Consider the following 26,908-nt stretch of genomic DNA (forward strand, 5'->3'; position numbering starts at 1 on the left):
TTACTCAGGCCCAGAAGCTAGGATATGCATATAATTGGTAGATTTGGATAGAAAACACTGAAGTTTCTAAAACTGTGAAAATAATGTCTGTGTATAACAAAACTGATATGGCAGGAAAACCCGAGGAAAATCCATCCAGGAAGTGGGATGTTTTTTGATGTGAGTGGTTTTCCATTGAAAGCCTATTGAGTTTAAAAAGGGGTTAGGGCCCAGATTGCAGTTCCTATGGCTTCCACTAGATGTCAACAGTCTTTAGACATGGTTTCCGGCATGATTTCTGAAAAACGACGAAGAATAAGACCTTTTGGTCAGTGGTCTAAGGATTCATACAGTACTGGTTTGCGTGTGTGACTGTGTGCGCGCTCTTCGTTCTTTTTCCTTTCTATTGAATACGCTATTGTCCGGTTGAAATATTATCGATTATTTAGATAATTGACACCCTGCGGATTAGTTATAAACATCGTTTGACATGTTTCGACGAACTTTACCGGTACTATTAGGATGTATTCGCCTGCATGTTTTGACCGCCTTTGAGCGAGTGGATTACTGAACAAAACGCGCCAACAAACAGAGTTTTTGGGATATAAAGGACTTTTTCGAACAAAAGGACAATTTGTTATGTATTGGCAGACGTGTTATTGGCAGACGTGTTGCTGTGCGTTTTGTTGCCAACCTTACTTTACTAGCTGACAACTTTGTTTGTTTTTTTTTTCTTTTTAATTACCGTTTATATTTTTAGTTTTTCCATCACAACTGTTTTCCCTCATTCAACTTTTTCACTCCGGACGCTTTATCTGGACATGGTTCGTCAGCACTTTCAACAGCCGAAGCTAAGTAGTAACATTAACATGATGTCTTCTAATTGCAGTCGCTGTACTCATACAGGAGAACGATCGCCTTATGGCGAGGATAGCTGTGCTGCAAGCCCAGCTTCAGACGCAATCGTTAGGCAAGGGTAATTTCAGTGTAGGAAAGGATGAAACAGCGTCTGTGCCACCAGTAAGTACAGATAGTAACGTTAGTATAAATCCCCCCGCACAGTCCCCGCAGCCGGACAACTTTCTCATGGCTTCTGGAGGGAAATGCTGTAGGAATGCTCAACTGGTGTCGCTCATTCAGCCGACAGAAACTGTCAACCGGTTTTCCCCATTAAGTAGCGAGTCGGAGTCTGAGGCCGAGTCTTCTCTTGTCTCTACTCCTCCCGTTACGGGGTCTGAGACGCCGAAGGCTCCCACCATTAGCTCTGACAAATTGAAAACCCTAGTCTGAGACTTTCCTTCTCTCTTTCTTTCTCTCTCTCGGAGGACCTGAGCCCTAGGACCATACGTCAGGACTACCGGGCATGATGACTCCTTGCTGTCCCCAGTCCACCTGGCCTTGCTGCTATTCCAGTTTCAACTGTTCTGCCTGCGGTTATGGAACCCCTACCTATCCCAGACCTGCTGTTTTCAACTCTTAATGATCAGCTATGAAAAGCCAACTGACATTTATTCCTGATTATTATTTGACCATGCTTGTCACTTATGAACATTTTGAACATCTTGGCCATGTTCTGTTATAATCTCCACCCGGCACAGCCAGAAGAGGACTGGCCACCCCTCATAGCCTGGTTTCTCTCTAGGTTTCTTCCTAGGTTTTGGCCTTTCTAGGGAGTTTTTCCTAGCCACCGTGCTTCTACACCTGCATTGCTTGCTGTTTGGGGTTTTAGGCTGGGTTTCTGTACAGCACTTCGAGATATTAGCTGATGTACGAAGGGCTATATAAAATAAACTTGATTTATGTAGCTGGGACCCTTGTGATTGCAACCAGATGAAGATCTTCAAAGGTAAGCGATTTATTTTATTGCTATTTCTGACTTTCGTGACTCCTCTGCTTGGTTGGAAAATGTTTGTATGCTTTTGTAAGCGGGGCGCTGTCCTCAGATAATCTCATGGTATGCTTTCACCGTAAAGTCTTTTTGAAATCTGACAAAGCGGCTGGATTAACAAGAAGTTAATCTTTTAACCGATGTACAACACTTGTATTTTCATGAATGTTTATTATTTCCATTTGTGTGTCATTTGAATTTGGCGCTCTGCAATTTCACCGGATGTTGTAGAGGTGGGCCGCTAGCGGCAAACCTTGCTCCAAAGAAGTTTTAAGCGCCGGAAATTTGTGGAATTTTGCTTAAATTCATTTTTTAAAAGTTGGCTTATAACAGTGAACCTTTTTTGTTGGATACACACATGTCAATTCTAGGACTAGTGGCATATTTTGGTTAAACTATCCCCAATTCAATGGAATTGCAACCCTCTGCATACACAGTGCATTCTTCCATGACATGTACAGCTGATTCTCAAGATCTTGCACACCAATGAAATGCTATTGAGCCCACACTACTACACAGTCTGAGCCAAGGACTACATGCTTTCTGGTAAGTTTTGATTACAATACTGGGTGGAGTGAATATATTTTACATGTCAAACATGATTTTTTGTTAACTAGTAAAAATGCTAGTTAGTTTTTTGCCACCATGTGGGTTTGAGCTTGCATGAGCCTGCTAACTGAGTGCACATTTTTTACTAATCTTTACAGGAAAATGACACGGCACTATCTGATGTGTGGAGACATTTCACTGCAGCTAACGTAGAAGGAAAAGCTGTGTACATTTGCAAATACTGTGCCAAATCATATGTGAAGAATGCAACAAAGATGTAGAATCATCTGGCCAAGTGCATAAAGTTCCCTCAGTGCTCACAAGGAACCTCTGACAAATGTCCCTCTATTTCTATTCGAGGTGAAATTGATGAACCAGACACCTTATTGATAGCAACAGCTCATGGCCCTCCTGCAATCAGATTTGTTTTGACTCAATGGAGGAATGTAGTGTGAGAAATGCTGATGAATATCTTGCTCGAGCTGTGTACGCAACTGGTTCACCGCTGATTCTCACAGGCAATGTGTATCGGAAGAGATTTCTGAATGTTCTTTGCCCAGCAAACACCCCTCCAACCAGACATGCTTTATCTACTCATTTGTTGGATGTAGAGTTCCACAGAGTTCAAGTGAAGGTCAAACAAATCATAGAGAAAGCAGACTGTATTGCAATCATCTCTGATGGGTGGTCGAATATTCGCGGGCAAGGAATAATTAACTACTTCTCCACTCTTCAACCAGTATTCTACAAGAGCACAGACACAAGGGACAACAGACACACCGGTCTCTACATTGCAGATGAGCTGAAGGCAGTTATCAATGACCTTGGACCACAGAAGGTATTTGCACTGGTGACAGACAATGCTGCAAACATGAAGGCTGCTTGGTCTAAAGTGGTGGAGTCCTAAGCTCACATCACACCCATTGGCTGTGATGCTCATGCATTGAAAACAATGGATACACTTTACAAGAGAGCCAAGGAAATTGTTAGGTATGTGAAGGGTAACCAAGTTATAGCAGCAATCTACCTCACCAAGCAAAGTGAGAAGAATAAGAGCACCACATTGAAACTGCCCAGCATCACCCGTTGGGGTGTTGTTGTCATCATGTTTGACAGTCTCCTGGAGGGGAAGGAGTCTCTCCAAGAAATGGCCATATCAGTCAGCTGGGCTGATATGGACAGCCCCATCAAGAGGATCCTCCTGGATGATGTACTTTGGGAGAGAGTGGTAAGCAGCATGAAACTCCTGAGACCTATAGCAGTTGAGCTGTGCACGGATTGAGGGAGACAATGCCATCCTGTCTGATGTTCAGACTCTGCATGCAGATTTAAGATAAGAAATCCGTACTGCTCTGCCCACTTCACTGTTGCTCCAAGCAGAGGAAACTGCAGTTCTGAAATACATAAAAAAGCGTGAAGACTTCTGCCTGAAGCCCATACATGCCGCAGTGTACATGTTGGACCCCAAGTATGCTGGCAAAAGAATCCTGTCTGGTGCAGAGATCAATAAGGCCTATGGTGTCATCACTAATGTGTCTCGCCACATTGGCCTGGATGAGGGCATGGTTCTTGGCAGTCTGGCGAAGTACACTTCCAAGCAAGGGCTTTGGGATGGAGATGCAATATGGCAGTCGTGCCAACATATCTCCTCAGCCACCTGGTGGAAGGGACTTTGTGGATCTGAGGCGCTATACCCTGTTGCCTCCATCATCCTCCAAATCCCACCAACATCAGCCACCTCAGAGCGCAACTGGTCCTTGTTTGGGAACACACACCAAAGCACGCAACTGGCTGACCAACACAAGGGTCGGAAAATTGGTGGCCACCCGGGAAAATTTGAGGCTTTTTGAGCCTGACAACGAGCCATCCTCAACAAGGTTGGAAAGTGACAGTGAAGATGAGGCCTCACAGTCTGATGTTCAAGAAGTGGACATTCAGGAAGTCCAGGGAGAAGACATGGAAGCCTGAGAGGAAGACAACCAAAGCTTTAGTTTCTAGACCATCATTTTACAGATGTATGTTTAAAATGTTTTTGGGAGATGCGATGGATCATTGGGGATCATTCAATATTCCCTTTTGTTGTTCAGTGAAATCATGTGAAGAATCAACTAATTTAATTAAAAGTTAAAATAGTAACTAAATAGTTAAAAAAATTATTTCTATTGGAAGGATTGAATCATTTGCAATTATGTCTACATAAGGTAAAATGTTTGTTTGTCTCCATATGATAAGGTAAATAAAAGAAAAAAGAAAAAAAAAAAGAAATCCTCTCACTGTCAACTGCGTTTATTTTCAGCAAACTTAATGTGTAAATATTTGTATTAACGTAACAAGATTCAACAACTGAGACAAACTGAACAAGTTCCACAGACATGTGACTTACAGAAATTGAATAATGTGTCCCTGAACATAGTGGGGGGGAATCAAAAGTAACAGTCAGTATCTGGTGTGGCCACCAGCTGCATTATGTACTGCAGTGCATCTCCTCCTCATGCACTGCACCAGACTTGCCAGTTCTTGCTGTGAGATGTTACTCCCCTCTTACACCAAGGCACCTGCAAGTTCCCAGACATTTCTGGGGGGAATTGCCCTAGCCCTCACCCTCTGATCCAACAGGTCCCAGACGTGCTCAATGGGATTGAGACCCGGGCTCGTCGCTGGCCATGGCAGAACACTGACATTCCTGTCTTGCAGGAAATCACGCACAGAACGAGCAGTATGGCTGGTGGCATTGTCATGCTGGAGGGTCATGTCAAGATGAGCCTCCAGGAAGGGTACCACATGAGAGAGGAGGATGTCTTCCCTGTAATGCACAGCGTTGAGATTGCCTGCAATGACAACAAGCTCAGTCCGATGATGCTGTGACACACCGCCCCAGACCATGACGGACTCTTGTAGTAGCAGAATCAGAATTAGTTAGGTAACATTGATAAATAAGATGTTGTATTTATATAATAATACTTATGTGAGATATTTGTCATTAGAATGTCTTCTTTTGGATAATACTGTTTGCAGTTATCCCTTCTCTGCTAGGGCTTAGTCACATTGGGCCCCAGAGAGGGGAGAGGTCAGGCCTGTCTTCTTATGGGAATGTGTCTAACTATTTACATGTCCCCTCTGAGGTTGCCCTTATCTTGATTTAGTATATGACCTAAGAGGCTCACTGTCTTTTCTGATCTTGTCCAGGAGGGGGTGTATTTGATATATGCCATTGGATGAGGTAATGTTTTTGGTTCTAAGTGGTACCAAGAACAAGATAAGAACTTAGTTTAGGAGACCAAACTGAACGATAATTTATAGCCAATGCTGTCTGGCTATGTGTGTCTTTGCTATAAAGGATCTCAGTTGCCAATATGTAAGCACTCAGAGAATTCATTTATAGACACTGAATTGATCTGAGAGTCACAGGGTTGTGATGAAGCTCATATAATTAAAGATGGACTTTATGATAACTCTGACTTGTGTGTGGTTTGCGCTCTCATGATTTGGTAATACAGGAAATTTCCACGACACTCTCCACCTCCAAATCGATCCCGCTCCAGTGTACAGGCCTCGGTGTAACGCTCATTCCTTCGATGATAAACGCGAATCTGCCCATCACCCCTAGTGAGACAAAACCGCGACTCGTCAGTGAAGAGCACTTTTTGCCAGTCCTGTCTGGTCCAGCGACGGTGGGTTTGTGCCCATAGGCGATGTTGTTGACGGTGATGTCTGGGGAGGACCTGCCTTACAACAGACCTACAAGCCCTCAGTCCAACCTCTCTCCGCCTATTGCGGACAGTCTGAGCACTGATGGAGGGATTGTGCGTTCCTGGTGTAACTCGGGCAGTTGTTGTTGCCATCCTCTACCTGTCCTGCAGGTGTGATGTTCAGATATGCTGATCCTGTGCAGGTGTTGTTACACGTGGTCTGCCACTGCGAGGACGATCAGCTGTCTGTCCTGTGTCCCTGTAGCGCTGTCTTAGGCGTCTCACAGTACAGACATTGGAATGTATTGCCCTGGGCACATCTGCAGTCCTCATGCCTAAGGCACATTCACGCAGATGAATGAGCAGGGACCCTGGGCATCTTTCTTTTGGTGTTTTTCAGAGTCAGTAGAAAGGCCTCTTTAGTGTCCTAAATTTTCATAACTGTGACCTTAATTGCCTACCGTCTGCAAGCTGTTAGTGTCTTTATGACCGTTCCACAGGTGCATGTAAATTAATTGTTTATGGTTCATTGAACAAGCATGGGAAACAGTGTTTAAACCCTTTACAATGAAGATCTGTGAAGTTATTTTGATTTTTACGAATTATCTTTGAAAGACAGGGTCCTGAAAAGGGGATGTTTCTTTTTTGCTGAGTTTATATCCAATGCAAAAAAAAAAACATTTAAATGGTATTAATATAAATTAGCATATATTTCCGTTAATTCCCATATATTCCCATGGAAAGTTTCCACCTCTGAATATTCCAACCCTAGTTACAAGATACACAAATTCTTGGGACAAGAAACACCGCTGACAAGTCTGTCATGAATAAACAAAAATGAAATTTGTCGCAATAATGCATTGAAAGGTCATTACAAGCTGTGAAACCCCTCAGTGAGTACAGTTAAACGCACACAATAATATGATTATTGTGGATAATCAGATTAATATAATAGTTCATTTAAAATGTTTACATACTTTGCAAGACGAACAATTTCCCTAAAAATCCTGTTTACATGGACACATCTGAAATCAGGTTACCTGATGGGACTTACCACAGCGACCATGTTCTTTTTCGACAAAGTCTGCATGCGAAAACTATTTCTAAGATGCATACTATTTTTCTGAACTCACTTCACTCGCGCATAAGATGGCGTCTTGTGCTACCGGTGTTTGCCCATGCACAGAACAAATATGCCGATTTAAGCTGTTTAGACGTCCTAATAATTTGAAAGATTATTAAAACATCATGGTTTTCTGAACAAAGGCCTGATTGGTGGAGTGCTGCAGAGATTGTTATCCTTTTGGAAGTTTCTCTCATTTCCACAGAGGAACTCCGGAGCTCTGTCAGAGTAACCATCGGGTTCTTAGTCACCTCCCTGACCAAGGCCCTTTCCCCCCAATTGCTCAGTCTGGCCGGGCGGCCAGCTCTAGGAAGAGTCTTGGTTGTTCCAAAGTTCTTCCATTTAAGAATGATGGAGGCCACTGTGTAGAGTTCCTCTGTGGAGATGGGAGAACCTTCCAGAAGGACGACCATCTATGCAGCACTCCCCCAATCAGGCTTTTATGGCAGAGTGCCAAGACAGAAGCCATTCCTCAGTAAAAGGCACATGACTTCCTGCTTGGAGTTTGCCAAAAGGCATCTAAATGACTCTAAGGCCATTAGAAACAAGATCATCTGGTCTGATGAAACCAAGATTTAACTCTTTGGCCTGAATGCCAAGCGTCACGTCTGGAGGAAACCTGGCCTCGCTCATTACCTGGCAGATACCATCCCTACGGTGAAGCATGGTGGTGGCAGCATCATGCTGTACAAAGAGATCCTTGATGAAAACCTGCTCCAGAGCGCTCAGGACCTTCGACTGGGGCTAGGGCAGTCATGAAATTTTGTCAGCCGGTGATTGTCAAGCAAATAACTGCCGGTTTCACAGTAATTGATCGTTAATTACCATAAACACATTTACCATCTACTGGCTTCCTACAAGCCAATTTAAAAAGTTCAATAAATTCATGTAATATGGCATATACCATCACAATAAAACCATTATTGATTTGACAGGTCTAAAGAAACACGATATGAAGAAAATGTAGTCTATTTCAGAAGAACAGAATAGCATAATCTGAATTGTCCTTATGTTAGGCCCTGATATGGCTATGCCATATGGCTGTGGGCTACACTAGTTCATTTAGCAGACAAGATTTGCTTAGAATTCCATGGCATTATTTTATAGTATGAAGAACACAGCTGAATAAAATAGAAAGGCTATTTTCTCCAAACGATTTGAGGGAGTGTGCACATGCGGCTATTCTGTGTTGAGCGGAGAGCAATGAAACAGGTACTCCTATATGTTTAAGTTATTTATATAACTTTAGTTGTGAAACAAATGTTGGGCAACAAATGTTGGGCTATATGTTCTGATTTTTAATACATTCTAAGGCTGCATAATGCGACTAATGATGACTTGAAAAAAGTTGCACGAAAGGCATGAGTTTTGCTCATTTTTTGCGCAGGCTGTCCACACTTCAGTCTCTCATTCACAATTTGACAAGCACTTGATAATGCTTCAAATTTCCCGGCTGCATCCCATTTGTATGGCTGTAATGCCCACACACAAAAAAAAAACATGCCTTTTGCTGCCAGTGGCCATTGTGCATTTGGGTGAAAATAAAAAGGAAACATTCTCTTCTCCTGGCTGTGTGCCAAAGGACCTCTCACTCACATGGCTCTCCATCATGTGATCTGGTCTTTCTCACAGGCTACAAGTGAAGACAGACACATCGGGAACAAAACAGCTCGCGTTCTTATCGAATTCCGAGGCGCATATTGAAGTCGTAAATTTACATACACCTTACCCAAATACATTTAAACTCAGTTTTTCACAATTCCTAACACTTAATCCTAGTAAAAACTCCCTGTCTTAGGTCAGCTAGGATCACCACTTTATTTTAAAGAACGTGAAATGTCAGAATAATAGTTTATAGAATGATTCATTTCAGCTTATATTTCTTTCATCACATTCCCAGTGGGTCAGAAGTTTACATACACTCAATTAGTATTTCGTAGCATTGCCTTTAAATTGTTGGGTCAAACGTTTCGGGTAGCCTTCCACAATAAGTTGGGTGAATGTCGGCCCATTCCTCCTGACAGAGCTGGTGTATGGGATTGAGGTCAGGGCTTTGTGATGGCCAATCCAATACCTTGACTTTGTTGTCCTTTAGCCATTTTGCCACAACTTTGGAATTTCGCTTGGGGGTCATTGTCCATTTGGAAGACCCATTTGTGACCAAGCTTTAACTTCCTGACTGATGTCTTCAGATGTTGCTTCAATATATCCACAATTTTCCATCCTCATGATGCCATGTATTTTGTGAAGTGCACCAGTCCCTCCTGCAGCAAAGCAACCCCACAACATGATGCTGCCACCCCCGTGCTTCACGGTTGGGATGGTGTTCTTCACTTGCAAGCCGCCCCCTTTTTCCTCCAAACATAACAATGGTCATTATGGCCAAACAGTTCTATTTTTGTTTCAACAGACCAGAGGACATTTCTCCAAAAAGTATGATCTTTGTCTCCATGTGCAGTTGCAAACCGTAGTCTGGCTTTTTTACAGCGGTTTTGGAGCAGTGGCTTCTTCCTTGCTGAGTGGCCTTTCAGGTTATGTCGATACAGGACTGGTTTAACTGTGGATATAGATACTTTTGTACCCATTTCCTCCAGCATCTTCACAAGGTCCTTTGCTGTTGTTCTGGGATTGATTTGCACTTTTCGCACCAAAGTCTGTTCATCTCTAGGAGAAAGAACGCGTCTCCTTCCTGAGCGGTATCACGGCTGTGAGGTCCCATGGTGTTAATACTAGAGTACTATTGTTTGTACAGATGAACATGGTACCTTCAGGCATTTGGAAATTGCTCCCAAGGATGAACCAGACTTGTGGAGGTCTACAATTTCTATTCTGACGTCTTGGCTGATTTCTTTTGATTTTTCCATGATGTCAAGCAAAGAGGCACTGAGTTTGAAGGTAGGCCTTGAAATACATCCACAGGTACACCTCCAATTGACTCCAATGATGTAAATTAGCCTATCAGAAGCTTCTAAAGCCATGACACCATTTTCTGGAATTTTCCAAGCTATTTAAAAAAGCCACAGCCAAATTCTGACCCACTGGAATTGTGATACAGTGAATTATAAATTAAATAATCTGTCTGTAAACAGTTGTTGGAAAAATTACTCATGCACAAAGGAAATGTCCTAACCGACTTGCCAAAACTATAGTTTGTTAACAAGAAATTTGTGGAGTGGTTGAAAAACTAGTTTTAATGACCCCAATCTAAGTGTATGTAAACTTCAACTCTATCTGAAGTACTGTCCACATTTACTTTTTGTCAGCCAACAAGATGAGTAGGCCTAACGAACAGAAAAAGCACTAGACTGTCAATCTACTATCCCCCATAGTACAAAAGTTGACCTATTCTATTCCGTGCGAGAAATAAATATTCCAAACATAGTCTGGGACAGTTGTGGGATGCGATAGATCCAAAATGAATACAACCACGAGCATCAAAAAAACAGTTTTAAGCAATGAGCCTGAAGCAAAAGATGACAACATTCAGCTTAAAATGTTGATAATGCAGACACGGCAGTAAGCGTGAATCTTCCATTAACAGGAAAACGATTTGCTCAAAAGTGACCACAAATGCAATTATACATGTAAAGCTTTTATTCTAAAGATGCATTTTAATGGTGAAAATGAACTTTCCCAAACTTGTGTATAGTACGCCAGTTAAGCTCTACAGCCATTGTAAAGCTTATTAATGTGCTTCATTTTACAAATGTATTTGGCCACTTTAGTTGTGATACAAACCTTATCAATACATATAGGCCTATGGGCTAAGCTACATGAGGTGTGTGACTATGATTTGAAAAAGTCAACCAAATAAGTATCTGCTGTTACTTGCCTTAAGATGGGCATCATTCACAAGTGATAGGCTAATATTGTCACCCATCACACCATTCTTGATTTAATGTTGTCTTTACATATACTAAATAATGTGGGGAATTTGTTTTGATTTAGAACGGACCATTATCATGCACCGGTTTCAAAACAGGAGTAGCGGGGGGAAAAATACATGTCATCTATGCACTTAAATAGTTAATGGAGGACGCTTTTCCGGTGGTTAATTTTCATGGCAGCCAGGTAAGCTAAACTCCTGTTGTAAAGAGAAGCAATATGCTTCATATTAGGAAAGTTGAGAAATAAATAGTAGGCCTTGCCTAGAGAAAGCTGATGGGATCCTCTTTTTAATAGAAACCATCACTCGGTTTTCTCACGCAATTGCATAGCCTATAGAAATGTTGCGCAACATGAGCTCATGCTCTCATTAAGTATTTGATTAGACTTTTGATGACATTTGCATTGATGTCAGAGTGATTAGAGGGACAATGGAGTGCTGAATACCAGGTAGTTAGCAAGTTTGGAAAGCTACCAATGACCATCAGCAGCATCAGAGCTTGGAGACGTCTAATTACCGTGACTAAACGGTCACGTGGAATTTTACTGCCGTCATGACTCGTGACCACCGGTGTGGTAGTAATATGGTCACTGTAACAGCCCTAACTGGGGCAAGGTTAATCTTCCAACAGGACAAAAACCCTCATAACACAGCCAAGACAATGCAAGAGTGCCTTCGGGACAAGTCTCTGAATGTCCTTGAAAAGGCCCAGCCAGAGGCCGGACTTGAAGCCGATCTAACATCTCTGGGGAGACCTGAAAATACTTGTGCAGCGACGCTCCCCATCCAACCTGACAAACCTCCCCAAATATGGGTGCATCAAGCTTGTAGCGTCATTCCCAAGAAGACTCAAGGGTGTAATCACTGCCAAAGGTGATTCAACAAAGTACTGAGTAAAGGGTCTGAATACTTACGTAAATGTGATAACAGTTATTTTTTTTAATTTGCAAAAATGTCTAAAACCTATTTTTGCTTTGTCATTATGGGGTAGTGTGTGTAGATTAATGAGGGGGGAAACAATTTAATCTATTTTAGAATAAGGCTGTAACATAACAATGTGGAAAAAGTCAAGGAGTCTGAATATTTCCCGAATGCACTGCTAAACTAAAAAAAAGCTTGGTCGATCAACAGCCTATCGACCAAACAATCGGCAGTCGAAGAATTAGGGTCAGCCCTAATTCCCGCGCAGACTGGAATCTGAAGATGTTGGGAAAATTCTTCTTTATTGAACAAAATAAAATTCTGAAGATTCTGGATCCCTATTTTAACAGTAAAACAACAGCCTAACTGTCAAACCAAAAGTCATGACAATCACTGCATCAGGTTGCACTTTAAAATATATTGCATTCCTGCATGGACGTGTTAGATAAAAACGTATTTCTTGAATACCATCTTAGCAGTATATTACACCTCTTAATAAACGCTGTGAATTACTTTATAAGTGATTACTTATTTTTTCTATTGCGTGTCCAAGCTTTTTTTGTTGTTGACGCGACCAAATCATGGGCTGGTACCACCAACTGAAAAAGTTAGTGGCGCTAATGCCACCTGGGGAAAATGTTAGTAGAAAGCCCTGTATTCCCTTCCCTCTTCTGCATCATAGTAAAATTCCTCTCCTTGCCGAGTCCAGTTTTAACCCTGACCCCTCATAGATATAATATGTACTTATAAGAATATTTCGAAGATAATTACACAACGCAGAGACAGAGTACGAGAGGTCAAGAAGTCAATAGAATTAACAATCAATGGAAATAGTGTTTTTTCTGTAAAAGGGAATTATTTATCAATGGGTCAGAGACATGGGAGGATCTATACAGAGAGCCTGAAATTGTATACTTGTTATTTGGCCATTGGCCCAGTTGTACTGCAAGGACTTCTAATTGGTCAACCACAGGCTAGGGCTGGGTTATAAAACTAGATCCTGTCCCTTTGTTCTGTGGAGATAATCACAGGAGATAATCACAGGAGAGAATCACTGGATAGCATCACTGAGGACAGGGGAGAATGACCATCTACTTTCAAGCATGATTTGTCCTATAGGAATAGACCTATTTTCCTCCCCGATTCGCTTTGGGGTCTGCGTTAAAGAATAACATAACATTGAAAATAAGAATTTGTTCTTAACTGACTTGCCTAATTAAATAAAGGTTAAAAAAATAATAATACAAGGAGGAGTCTGTCACACCTATGTGAAAATTCAGCCAACAGGAGTCATCTCCCCTCACTCAATCATTGAATTACTCCATAGTATTCCACAACATCTGTGTGTCTTTCTTTCAAAATGGCATCTAAAAGCATGTTGACAAATCATGATGCAATAAAAGGAAATAAAGCACCCAGAGGCTAAATCTAAGGCCTCATACACAACCATTTTTTAAAACGACACTCTAGGCTATTGTTATAATTTATGTTATCATCATTACCGTTATAAATGTGGACATCACAGTTATAGGAACAAAGCATTTATTAAAACAACATAAGCACAAGTGTGTAAAATCCATATTAGTGTGACACATATGGAAACTGTCCAACTTCACCTATGTTGCTGGCTAGTTACCTCCCAAATAACAACAGGCACAACACCTCTGCAACTAGTAAACACAAGACCTCAATGCAAAAAAAAAAAAAATCATTATACTAATTAAATCAACAATAAGTCAATAAGTTTAACTTAAGTGATAGTGCAAAATGTAAAACGAAAAAAAGAGTGTATTCAAGTGCGTGTTCTGCGGCCAATTATTTTGTTGTTGTTTGTATGCCAGTCTTATTGTGCAACATAATGCAGGTACGTTAACTATAAGGCTGGGATATAAGCGACCCAAAAGAATTGGCCGCAGAACACACACTAATGCAAAAAAAATACAAAGTACGAATACATACAGAGCAATTTTTTGATAACAGGATTTTGTAATAATAAAGAAAGGAGACCACCCCCCCCCCCCCCCCCCCCCACCGAAACCATGTTTTCCACCTCTTCCCACCCCGCATAGCAACACAGGTTGGTTTGCAGTACCGTGAATGTGTACCTAATAAACTGGCCACTGAGTGTATATTTTGTTTGTATGTATGTGTTAGGCTTTACTTGAGATTATTCTTTACAGAGTCAAGTATATTTATCCAGACCTCAATTGTTCCTTGACTAGCACCATTCATTCTCACCGTCGATAATTCTAATGTTACAATTTCTAACTGTGTTCACTGGCGATTTGAGAGAGTTGGCTATTTCCAATCTAAGAGCCAACATCTTTTTTTGCGGCAGTGTTGCCTGCCAGCAATAATTGTCTCTGATTGAGAGATTCAAGGAGCTGTCATCATTAAGTAACACAGAAGATGCAACACATTTAAAATGTACATTCATGCACTTCGTCCCAGAAGCATTTAACTGCACGGCACTCCTACATCATATGAAGGAATGTGCCTACCTGATTTAGGGGACACAGTGAACAGTTGGAAGTTAGGGCAAATTGCATCATAAAACTTTTCATGGTGTTAAATACAGTCTGAACAAACTTTAAATGTATAAATTGATGGTTCGGATTACGGGACACCAAGGTCATATTTTTCCATATTCTGTTCCAGTTAAAGGGTTGTTCAGATTCACTTAAATCTGTGGACCATACTTTTTGAATGACTAGCTCAGAATATGAGGGTACGGATTCCACATTTGGACCATTGGGGGGATGCAAAGCATTATTATGAAATAATGGAGTATGTGCGTGCCATTTTGATTCATAGTTACTTACAAGCACTTGAATGCACTCATGACGCAATTATATATGCACCAAAATTACAATCTGTTTGTCTGAAGTTCCTTGTGAAAGCCTAACACTAAGATCGTATTTTATAACTTAGCAAAACATTTTGGCAATAGAATAAGCTTTCAAATGATGCCCACCTGACCCAGATTGGGATTTATAATAGAACATTTTTGGATTGCATAAACAACAGTTATTTTGTGATGGGCTGGGCTCCAAACAATAAACTACAAGAGTGCATGCTTCAGTTCCTCAATCGCAAAGCTAGGAGAGCTTAATTGTTTGTTCTTGTTGTACCTACCAACATTTCAATGAATATTCTTAATTTGTTACTGAATGTATCCAGAGTACTTTCAGATTTCATTACTGGCAAATGCTGTGAAAAGTACAGTAACAGTAAAAGTACAGTAATCCAATTAAAAAAGTAATGTTTGGATTCATTCTTTTGTCAGGTGAACTGTTGTGTCCTCACCTTTGGTCTGACAATGTCCCCATAATCTCCAAAGTGCTCTCATGCATTTGCTTTTTATATTTCTTCTGTTAGAAACATTTCAATTCAGCCATAAGAAGGCTACGATGGTAATCATTTTTAGAACATCTTGTGCTTTTTCTGCCCATGTGATGAAAATTAATCTCTGGCCATGACTTAAATAGCCTACTTGCCCTGCATCAAGGCATTGAAATAGCCATATTGTTTCAGTGACCCAACAGGCTACTACTACTACAGCTCTCTGAATACCATTTTAAGCCAGCTGAGACCATTACTTAAAATGACTTTGAGGATGTAGTCTACCTCTAAGCAGTAGATTCTAGTCAGAGAGAAGAGTGGCTGAGAATGCCTAGCCTGATGACTTACCCTGGGTTTGCTTGTCAAGTAGGTAATGGTTCTTCCCCCTTTATCCTGTTAACAAATAGATACATATAATGACCAAATCTGTGTGATTGACATTTAACAGCCACTGATTCTCACATTTGCATTTTAAGCAATAAAACAAGAGTCAGGGCTGCTGATCTGCTTCTGAGATCTAAACCTGCTAACATAAATAGTCAAGTTCTCCAGTTTGGAGGACTCCATGGTTCCATGACAACTCAACTGCATTGAATAACTAACACAAGCCATCTTCAACTTGTCATGCATACCACCACCACCCAGTGCAGCACATTACCAGTGCTATAGGTCAAATTGCAATGCACCAGACAGTGACATGACTGGATTATTTGTATGCAATAAGTTTCTGTAAATGTGTCAATACTTCAAAACATTGCTTATGCTGCATCTTGTATGCATAATGAAAAAATGTATGTCATGTGAGGTTATGACCACTGGTCTGTTCAATTAAACTCCATCTCATAAAATTAGTCATTACTTCAAACGAACTTGTAGAGAACCAGTTATCATCCATCAGATATTCTCTAGACACATAACAGTTGCATTTGACTGTTACATTCTTCTGTATGAAAACGCTAGATTTGAAAAGAGGTTACATTGTATATGGATACAGCGAACTGTAGGCGTGTGACTTGCCGGTGCACTGCAGAGATCCATCGAAGTCACACTTTTATGAAGACACCAGTCAGAATAATTTTTGGTTTGGTTTGTCGTGGTATCTAACAATAATTACTGTATACTGGCAACTTAAATAGTTGCCCTTGAAGAACAAGCCTCAACCGCTGTTTTTGAACTGCCACTGTTGCAACTCACTCGTATGTGGCCTGAGAACAGACGTTCGAGAGAAGTAGACTGACCTCAAACCTCAGTTAGTTTACGAACGTTACTAGCTAACTATTCTATTGATTGATGCAAGGGTTGTAAAAATTGGTAATGTTCAACAGATATCGTCTCGATTCAACATTTAGAAATTGTGAAAAAGGCCAGCCAGACTATTTATTTCGCAATTTTTGTTCTAACGTTACGCGAGTAGAAATAAATAGATGCTTTGCTTGTTTGTTTCTAGTGTATTGAGCATCAAATCCAATACATTACCAGATTTGGCAGCTAACGGTAGCTGTTCTGTGAAACAGCAAGTGTTGTTGCTAGCTAGCCAACTCATAGAGGCTAACAGTTATCTGTTTAGAACCAGGCTCGGTGGTACTAGTAACGTTAGCGTGTTGATAAGCACACTGACGGGCTATTTCAGTCTTCTGTTAGCTAAATGCAAACATTATCAAAAGAAGAATCATGCGTATTTGGGAGAATTAGTTAGCAGTTTGTATGTTTTTGTTGTTGGTAAGAATGGTTCCATTTAGCAAACAAGTAGCTAGCTTTCTGGAAAGCAGTTTAATGACGCATGTTGTTTGTGACCCTATTTGCTGAGCCAGCTGACTGAACCATAAACAAGCCAAATGTGCGCCGCTATCTAGCATTGGATAACACATTTGACAGCTAGATAAATTAGCTGGCGAATCATTTTACTTTTACCCTACTTACCTGTGTGATGTCTTAACTTTAAATGCGACTACCTACGTGTCTAGCCAACACAGTGTGTTATCAATATTTGCTAAGTGTATGTTTGGTTGCTTATTAATTGTTTCGATTATTTTCTTCTCCTGCTCACTTTTAGACTTGTACCTCTATCTTGCAAAATGGCGGTCTTTCCTGCATTTACCATCAAACTCTCGGAAACAGGGGATTGGGGGTGTGACCGTCGAGGTTGTTTTTTTAATTGAAGTGAATGTTGGACCAAACAACGTTAGCTAAATATTTTTTGTAAGCTTTTTCTAAATGTGCGTTATATTTAACAATTTTTCTTGCGTTTTCGGGGCGCCTTTAGACCCATTTAGAATATCAAGTGTCCCCTCTTTCAAAATATGGTAAGTTCTATATCCTTTCTCATGGGAGGATGTTATGTAGTCATTCTGTTATTTTATAGCTCGATTGTCACCTGCAAAGTTATTGCGTTGCCATTCAATATATGTTGATCAGTGCATTTTGATGTAAGTTGCCTCTTCGCCAGGTGCAAGGGAAAAACTACATTTTGAGCAACATGTGAAACGAATTCTGAGAAGTCTGTTGTAAAAACAACGTCTGAAACAAGCATTACACAGATCTTCATGTTTCTCAGCTGATAGTTCTCAGGTTTTGACAGCTTGCTGATCCTTCCCCAGTATCTGCATTTAGAGAAGTTGATGATGAGTATGACATGTCTCCTCTCCAAGGCAAACTAGACACCTTGCAATCGTTATGTCGAAATACGTTTGTAACTCACAAAATATGGAGTTTCGCTGAGCAACTGTCTTAATTTAGTCCCATTGTAGCCGATATTCAAATAAAGGTCTAAATACAAATGTACACGCAATCGAAAGAATGCCTATTCACTCACATCCCAATGATCCCGGATAGCACTAACCTTACTGCCATGCACAGGTCGGAAGTCTACAACAGCTCAATACAATGTAGGTGCCGAATAGTGTTTTTTTTCCCTGTTGCATGTAAAACTTTTTTTTTAATCCTTTATTTTAAGTACATACCGGCCGTCACGGGGGTAAATTTAGATAGTTGCTCATTGAAATCCCACATTTGGTGAATACCGAACGTATTTTTACATAACGCTTGCAGAGCTGTCTAATTGCAGTTTGAATCGGAGCTTCATGTTAGAGACGAGACACTCATCGCTGACTTCTCTAAAGCACAGATACTGGGTATGTGTTTCAAGTTTTATTAGAGGATATGCATACATCGTCCATTACGAAATGCTTACTTACAGGTTCCTTCTCAACAATGAAACAATACAAAATATATAAAAAAAAAAAAAAAGAATACGAACAAAGTAAATGGCAGTAGAATAGAATAAACATTTTAGCATAAGTATAATACAGGAAGGCACAATTTATAGTACAATATTTACACGTGTATTGGGGACAAAGGTATAATAAGAGTCTGGTAGCAGCAGTTGTGATGTGTGCTAACGTGCGGTGAATCAGAGCAGGTGGTCAGTTCAAGTGTTCAGCAGTCTGATGGCCTGTAGATATAAACTCTCGAAACGAACCTATGGCAAATATATTAACGTATCTGGTTATTTTTCTTCAACCTAACAATCTACTTTGTGTAATAAGTCCTCCGGGCCACAAGGCGAAGTAGCCTGTTAGGTTGAATAGTACCTCTAGAACAACACGTTTTCGTACCATTAATTTAGATATTGTTGGTTTGTGGTGGGCCATGCATGTATCTCGGATTTGGAATTTGCTTTAACATTAGAGGTGCTGACTACGCTGTAGTGTGAACATGTCTGGGGCGTTAGCAAGGGTACTGTTTTATCCCACATTAGCGTATAATGTTGTCATGGAAAAAGTGTCATCAAGACGGTGGTTCAATCGCGTTGATCAGACTGTCATTCTAGGAGCCCTGCCTTTCAAATCAATGACTAATGAGGTAACGTTAGCTAGCTAATACATTTTTGTTTTGTGAACTCCAGTCCAGTCTTCTACTTGTAGCTGGCATGCACGAGCTACTGATTTTCTAATGGAAAAAAACATTGCCATCAACATTATTTTCTACTTCCAGCTGGTGCAGACAGAAAATGTCAGGGGGGTAATAACCATGAACGAGGAATATGAAACAAAATACTTCTGCAACTCAGCTGAGGTGAGCTGATGATTTACTTCCTATGAAAATCAATGGCCGTCCTCTTGGAGAGAGGTGTGGAATATTATTTCAGTCCTGCTCCATAGTCTACCTACTTGGCTGCTCATCATCAGAACCTTGATAAACTGATTCAGGTGTGGTAGAGCAGAGTTTGAACAAAAGCCTGTCTAGGTGGGTTGGCCCTTCTCTATCCATTGGTACAGTAGTTTAATTGCCACAAATAAATACAGAACCTCAAATTTTTAAAACAGTAGCTTCGTGGTGCTCTAGTAGGCAAGGTTCGGGGAATGTCCTGCATGTCAAACATTGTTTGTTGTGAGTTTTATAATAGCAAATGTGAATTTGTATTAGAAACAGCTTTGTTTGTTCTGAAACAGGAGTGGAAAGCCGAGGGGGTGGAGCAGCTGCGACTCAGCACAGTGGACCTGACCGGTGTGCCCAGTCTAGAGAACCTGCACAGAGGAGTGGAGTTCGCACTCAGTCACCGGGAAAAGGGCTCCAGTGTGTATGTCCACTGTAAGGCTGGACGCTGCCGCAGTGCCACACTAGCTGCTGCATACATCATACGGGTGAGTCGGTGGCTTTGGCCAGCAAACCAGTCTTTGCTATCCATCGATTGCCACTGCTGGCTATCCTGATCATCACTAGTACTGAATTAGTTGTATCTACCTAACTTGTACATCAGTTTGTTGGTCTGTTTACAGATACACTGCTGGAGTCCAGAAGAAGCATGTCAGATGTTGGCCTCTGTCCGACCACATGTAATAATTCGTTCTTCACAGCTGGAGATGCTTCGGCGGTACCATCAGCAAGTCTGTGGCGGGGGTTCCATTTAAGAGGGAGGTTGCCAGCATACTTATTGCACTTCTACAGAAACTGTAAAATTAGCTTTGTCAAGACAAACAATATGCTGCTTGAAGGGATTTTTGACCTTGAGCTCATTCTTTTACATAGTTGTTACTCAACTGGATCAAGTGTATTGTATAATTCTCAAATGTTGTATAATTCAAGTGTCATCAGCTCATCAGAACATGGGGTATAATAAATTGCTGTCCCCATCAAAGTACTGAGGTGGGTGAAGGGGGTGTATTTAAACGCATGTTTTTACAGAATTTTTACAATTTCTATTTTAAGAAAATGTGTGGTATTTTGATTGTTACTAATTTCACTGATTGTTTGATAGTATTCTATATGGGTTGTAAAAACATATTGGAAAAGAATGACATTATAGAAGGATAGCTATTGATACTTAATCCATTGAAACATAACCGGAGTGAACAGGGGGCCTAATTGTCTGGAAAGCCCATGTTGAAATGAGCGTTTGAATCAGGAAAGTTTACTCACAACCTCTACAGACCAGAATGTTGAATAAAGTGACATGTTAACATACTTTAGCGGTTGTCTGTGCAGTTGGTCCTTTTGGCAGTAGGATTGTGAGACAATATCCACAGGAAAGTATATAATTATGCTGAACAAAAATATAAAATGCAACTTTTTTCATGAGCTGAAATGAAAGATCCCAGAAATGTTCCATATGCACAAAAAGCTTATTTCTATAAAATTGTGTGCATAAATTGGTTTACATTCCTGTTGGTGAGCATTTCTCCTTTGACAAGATAATCCATCCACCTGACAGGTGTGGCATATCAAGAAGCTGACTAAACAGCCTGATCATTACACAGGTGCACCTGGTGCTGGGGACAGTAAAAGGCCACTCTAAAATGTGCAGTTTTGTCACAACACAATGCCACAGATGTCTCAAGTTAAGGGAGCATGCAATTGGCATGCTGACTGCAGGAATGTCCATCAGAGCTATTACAAGATAGATAAATTAACATTAAATTACCATAAGCTAACATTTTAGAGAATTTGGCAGTACATCTAACTGGCCACAACTGCAGACCACGCCAGCCCTAGATATGTCTCTTAACATTCCACAAGGAGTTGAATGTACCTGAACAGAGACTGGCAACTAGGCTAGGCCAAGATACATTCTGGATTAAAAATAGTACAGCAAAAGTTATCTCTTGATGAGATCTATCCAGTGTTAAATTACCTGTCTGAAATTTGCATTAAAAGTAAATGGTAAAACAAAGATCCATCAACCGTTGGTTCTACTTCATCACAGTAGATGGGGTGATGCAAAAACTTTTAACAAAGATATATAACTAAGCCAAGACCCATAGTGGGCAGAAATAGCAAGGAAAGCAGAGCCAAGCACGAGCTAGCGAGATCATATCGGCGCGTTCTAGCAATCATCTGCATTTTTCTGTTAGGGAATGCCTACTCTAAAATGGGCGTATGCAATAACTCAATTCGCCTTTACGCTCCTAAACGCGATTTTTTTAAACTTTTGCAATGGGTACGTCTACAAATCTTTGTCCACTCTGTTCATAACAGTTTTTAGTTTTGTGAACAGAAAACTATATTGACAAATTTAGTAGAATGTCGGCCAAAATCCATCGTCTCCAACCCACAGCAGGTAGGCTTCCTCTCACTCCATATTTGATAGTGAGTGGAAAGGTCTTCTTCTGTGGGTTTTATGGCGGACTACACCCAAAAATGTGTATTGCCGCCACTAACTGGACGGTTTAAAACCAAACAATTTCATTAATACATACGTAATAGTGAAACTAACGTAATCCAACCTAATAAAAATAGTTACATTGCCAAAACAAACAAAACTCCCACTTCCTTTTAGTTCTCCATATCTCCCTTCTCAGCCTCTAGGACCTGAGAGGGTGGTATGGCTTGTGCCAATATTGCATGTAACTCCTTCGCTGACAAATCTTTCAGCCCCAGGAACTGCTCCGCCGCAATCACTATGATTTTTATCTTCCCGGACCTTCTCTCCACCTTGGCAGTGCCATTAATTACCATAGCTATAAATGCCACAAAGTCCACCTTCTTAACCTTTAAAATGTCAGGATCTGCTGGTGAAAGGCAACCCCTGCATTCTGAAGTGTAGGCCTATCCACTACTCTTCTGGTGCACCATTCAAACCCTCAACCCTTTGTCACAACTACATATGAAATGCTCTGTACAACCCTGACTTTGGCCACCTCATTCCCTTTCACCCTTGTGTGGCATTCGGAAGACGTGGCTTCATGGTTCCCACCGCAATTGCAACGTCACATATTCATCACTTTTATAACACATATGATCCTTTCCACAACTTGGATATCTTGGCTTCTCCCTTCTGCAAACACTTGCAACACTCTGCAAAAATCACTGAAGCTGGATATTCATATCTCCCTCACTAGCTTTAAGCACCAGCTGTCAGAGCAGCTCACAGACCACTGCACCTGTACATAGCCCATCTGTAAACAACCCATCCAACTACCTCATCCCCATACTGTATTTATTTATCTTGCTCCTTTGCACCCCATTATCTCTACTTGCACATTCATCTTCTGCACATCTATCACTCCAGTGTTAAATTGGTATATTGTAATTACTTCGCCACCATGGCCTATTTATTGCCTTAGCTCATTTGCACACACTGTCTATAGACTTTTTCTACTGTATTATTGACTGTATGTTTGTTTATTCCATGTGTAACTCTGTGTTGTTGTATGTGTCGAACTGCTTTGCTTTATCTTGGCCAGGTCGCAGTTGTAAATGAGAACTCAGGAGAACTCCGGTCAGGCTCCGGAGACGGGCACATTGCGCACCACTCCCTAGCATACTACTCGCCAATGTCCAGTCTCTTGACAACAAGGTTGATGAAATCCGAGCAAGGGTTGCCTTCCAGAGAGACATCAGAGACTGTAACGTTCTTTGCTTCACGGAAACAGGGCTCACTCGAGAGACGCTATCGGAGTCGGTGCAGCCAGCTGGTTTCTTAACGCATCGCGCAGACAGAAACAAGCATCTTTCTGGTAAGAAGAGGGGCGGGGTGGTATGCCTTATGATTAACGAGACGTGGTGTGATCATAACAACATACAGGAACTCAAGTCCTTCTGCTCACCTGACTTAGAATTCCTCACAATCAAATGTCGACCGCATTATCTACCAAGGGAATTCTCTTCGATTATAATCACAGCCGTATATATTCCCCCCCAAGCAGACACAGATGGCCCTGAACGAACGAACGAACTTCATTTGACTATGTAAACTGGAAACCACATATCCTGAGGCTGCATTCATTGTAGCTGGGGATTTTAACAAGGCTAATCTGAAAACAAGACTCCCTATATTCTATCAGCATATCAATTGCGCAACCAGGGCTGGTAAAACCCTGGATCATTGTTATTCTAACTTCCGCGATGCATATAAGGCCCTCCCCCGCTCTCCTTTCGGAAAAGCTGACCACGACTCCATTTTGTTGCTTCCAGCCTACAGACAGAAACTAAAACAAGAAGCTCCCGCGCTCAGGTTTGTTCAACGCTGGTCCGACCAATCTGATTCCACGCTTCAAGACTGCTTCGATCACGTGGATTGGGATATGTTCCGCATTGCGTCCAACAACAACATTGACGAATACGCTGATTCGGTGAGCGAGTTCATTAGAAAGTGCATTGGCGATGTCGTACCCACAACAACTATTACAACATTCCCAAACCAGAAACCGTGGATTGATGGCAGCATTCGCACGAAACTGAAAGCGCGAACCACTGCTTTTAACCAGGGCAAGGTGACCGGAAACATGACCGAATACAAACAGTGTAGCTATTCCCTCCTGCAAGGCAATTAAACAAGCTAAGCGTCAGTATAGAGACAAAGTAGAGTTGCAATTCAACGGCTCAGACACAAGAGGTATGTGGCAGGGTCTACAGTCAATCACGGATTACAAAAAGAAAACCAGCCCCGTTGCGGACCAGGATGTCTTGCTCCCAGACAGACTAAATAACTTATTTGCTCGCTTTGAGGACAATACAGTGACACGGCCCGCTACCAAAACCTGTGGACTCTCCTTCACGGCAGCCGACGTGAGTAAAACATTTAAACGTGTTAACCCTCGCAAGGCTGCAAGCCCAGATGGCATCCTCAGAGCATGCGCAGACCAGCTGGCTGGTGTGTTTACGGACATATTCAATCAATCCTTATCCCAGTCTGCTGTTCCCACATGCTTCAAGAGGGCCACCATTGTTCCTGTTCCCAAGAAAGCTAAGGTAACTGAGCTAAACGACTACCGCCCCGTAGCACTCACTTCCGTCATCATGACCTGACACCCTAGACCCACTCCAATTTGCTTACCGCCCCAATAGATCCACAGACAACGCAATCGCAACCACACTGCACACTGCCCTAACCCATCTGGACAAGAGGAATACCTATGTGAGAATGCTGTTCATCGACTACAGCTCAGCATTTAACACCATAGTACCCTCCAAACTCGTCATCAAGCTCGAGACCCTGGGTCTCGACCCCGCCCTGTGCAACTGGGTACTGGACTTCCTGACGGGCCGCCCCCAGGTGGTGAGGGTAGGTAACAACATCTCCACCCCGCTGATCCTCAACACTGGGGCCCCACAAGGGTGCGTTCTGAGCCCTCTCCTGTAATCCCTGTTCACCCACGACTGCGTGGCCATGCACGCCTCCAACTCAATCATCAAGTTTGCGGACGACACTACAGTGGTAGGCTTGATTACCAACAACGACGAGACGGCCTACAGGGAGGAGGTGAGGGCCCTCGGAGTGTGGTGTCAGGAAAATAACCTCACACTCAACGTCAACAAAACAAAGGAGATGATTGTGGACTTCAGGAAACAGCAGAGGGAGCACCCCCCTCGACGGGACAGTAGTGGAGAGGGTAGTAAGTTTTAAGTTCCTCGGCGTACACATCACGGACAAACTGAATTGGTTCACCCACACAGACAGCGTTGTGAAGAAGGCTCAGCAGCGCCTCTCTTCAACCTCAGGAGGCTGAAGAAATTCGGCTTGTCACCAAAAGCACTCACAAACTTCTACAGATGCACAATCGAGAGCATACTGTCGGGCTGTATCACCGCCTGGTACGGCAACTGCTCCGCCCACAACCGTAAGGCTCTCCAGAGGGTAGTGAGGTCTGCACAACGCATCACTGGGGCAAACTACCTGCCCTCCAGGACACCTACACCACCCGATGTCACAGGAAGGCCATAAAGATCATCAAGGACAACAACCACCCGAGCCACTGCCTGTTCACCCCGCTATCATCCAGAAGGCGAGGTCAGTACAGGTGCATCAAAGCAGGGACCGAGAGACTGAAAAACAGCTTCTATCTCAAGGCCATCAGACTGTTAAACAGCCACCACTAACATCGAGTGGCTGCTGCCAACATACTGACTCAACTCCAGCTCACTTTAATAATGGAATTGATGGAAATTGATAAAAAATGTATCACTAGCCACTTTAAACAATGCCACTTAATATAATGTATATGTATATACTGTACTCAATACCATCTACTGCATCTTGCCTATGCCGTTCTGTACCATCACTCATTCATATATCTTTATGTACATATTCTTTATCCCTTTACACTTGTGTGTATAAGGTAGTAGTTGTGGAATTGTTAGGTCAGATTACTCGTTACTCGTTATTACTGCATTGTCGGAACTAGAAGCACAAGCATTTCGCTACACTCGCATTAACATCTGCTAACCATGTGTATGTGACAAATAAAATGTGATTTGATTTGAACTTGTTCTCAACTAGCCTACCTGGTTAAATAAAGGTGGGAAAAAAATTATTTAAAAAACATGACCAAAACTTTTACAAGGACTGCTGCAGTGGTCTAGGGCACTGCATCGCAGCGCTAGCTGCGCCACCAGAGACTCTGGGTTCGCGCCCAGGCTCTGTCGCAGCCGGCCGCGACCGGGAGGTCCGTGGGGCGACGCACAATTGGCCTAGCGTCGTCCGGGTTAGGGAGGGTTTGGCCGGTAGGGATATCCTTGTCTCATTGCGCACCAGCGACTCCTGTGGCGGGCCGGGCGCAGTGCGCGCTAACCAAGGGAGCCAGGTGCACGGTGTTTTCTCCGACACATTGGTGCGGCTGGCTTCCGGGTTGGAGGCGCGCTGTGTTAAGAAGCAGTGCGGCTTGGTTGGGTTGTGTTTCGGAGGACGCATGGCTTTCGACCTTCGTCTCTCCCGAGCCCGTACGGGAGTTGACAAGATAGTAATTACTAGCAATTGGATACTACGATAATTGGGGAGAGTTAAGGGGGTAAAAAAATAAAATAAAAAACTTTACAAGGATCACACTGCATTGGTCTTGGGATGAATGCTCTGACTGTAGTTAATATACCATACCTGCACTTGAGTAGGGAGAGGCTGCATAGGAAAAAACAAAAGAACAGAGACTTCACTTTTCACCACACGATTCATCCGACGTGCTTCAAATCACTCCAAGAATATTTTTAATATCTTCAAAATCGATTTCCCACGAAACGGCAGATAAACGCCCCTTGAGAAGTGCCCTGCTCAGAAGAGACACACAGACACTTCAAATGTATCAAATCAGTTAAGACAC

General features: G+C 42.0%; 2 protein-coding genes across 20 annotated transcripts in view; one reads left to right on the forward strand and one right to left on the reverse strand.

The window, feature by feature from the left end:
• The window catches only part of LOC120045581 (CUGBP Elav-like family member 1), a 62,579-nt gene extending 45,109 nt beyond the window's left edge, over positions 1 to 17,470 (reverse strand). For 13 of the 17 annotated variants that reach the window (XM_038990612.1, XM_038990544.1, XM_038990500.1 and 10 more), the window contains exons 1-2: positions 17,298 to 17,470; positions 15,726 to 15,770 (exon numbers count right to left, since the gene is read on the reverse strand). The gene's annotated coding sequence lies outside the window, so the exon portion shown is untranslated. The remainder of the gene's footprint in view (positions 1 to 15,725; positions 15,771 to 17,297) is intronic. The other 4 variants (XM_038990587.1, XM_038990577.1, XM_038990569.1 and 1 more) reach the window with 1 other exon arrangement.
• Positions 17,316 to 20,840, forward strand: ptpmt1 (protein tyrosine phosphatase mitochondrial 1). Of its 3 annotated transcripts, none has more exons than XM_038990631.1 (4): positions 17,316 to 17,680; positions 19,371 to 19,451; positions 19,829 to 20,020; positions 20,156 to 20,840. In XM_038990631.1, the coding sequence occupies exons 1-4, from the start codon at positions 17,678 to 17,680 to the stop codon at positions 20,285 to 20,287; spliced, it is 408 nt and encodes a 135-aa protein (XP_038846559.1). In that variant the 5' UTR covers positions 17,316 to 17,677; the 3' UTR covers positions 20,288 to 20,840. The 3 variants fall into 3 exon arrangements, with proteins under 3 accessions (XP_038846559.1, XP_038846567.1, XP_038846550.1); XM_038990639.1 differs by lacking the exon at positions 17,316 to 17,680 and adding an exon at positions 17,781 to 17,803; XM_038990622.1 differs by lacking the exon at positions 17,316 to 17,680 and adding an exon at positions 18,956 to 19,238.
• The last annotated feature ends 6,068 nt before the right edge of the window (positions 20,841 to 26,908 follow it).

Source organism: Salvelinus namaycush, chromosome 1, assembly GCF_016432855.1.
Source record: "Salvelinus namaycush isolate Seneca chromosome 1, SaNama_1.0, whole genome shotgun sequence".
In the NCBI taxonomy this organism is placed as follows: domain Eukaryota; kingdom Metazoa; phylum Chordata; class Actinopteri; order Salmoniformes; family Salmonidae; genus Salvelinus; species Salvelinus namaycush.

Excerpts from the sequence above, each read along its gene's own strand:
- ptpmt1 (XM_038990622.1), top strand. The coding sequence starts at position 19,092 with ATGTCTGGGGCGTTAGCAAGGGTACTGTTTTATCCCACATTAGCGTAT. Across the intron at positions 19,239-19,370 it reads TCAAATCAATGACTAATGAG|CTGGTGCAGACAGAAAATGT; the intron begins GTAACGTTAGCT and ends TTCTACTTCCAG. Across the intron at positions 20,021-20,155 it reads CTGCTGCATACATCATACGG|ATACACTGCTGGAGTCCAGA; the intron begins GTGAGTCGGTGG and ends GTCTGTTTACAG.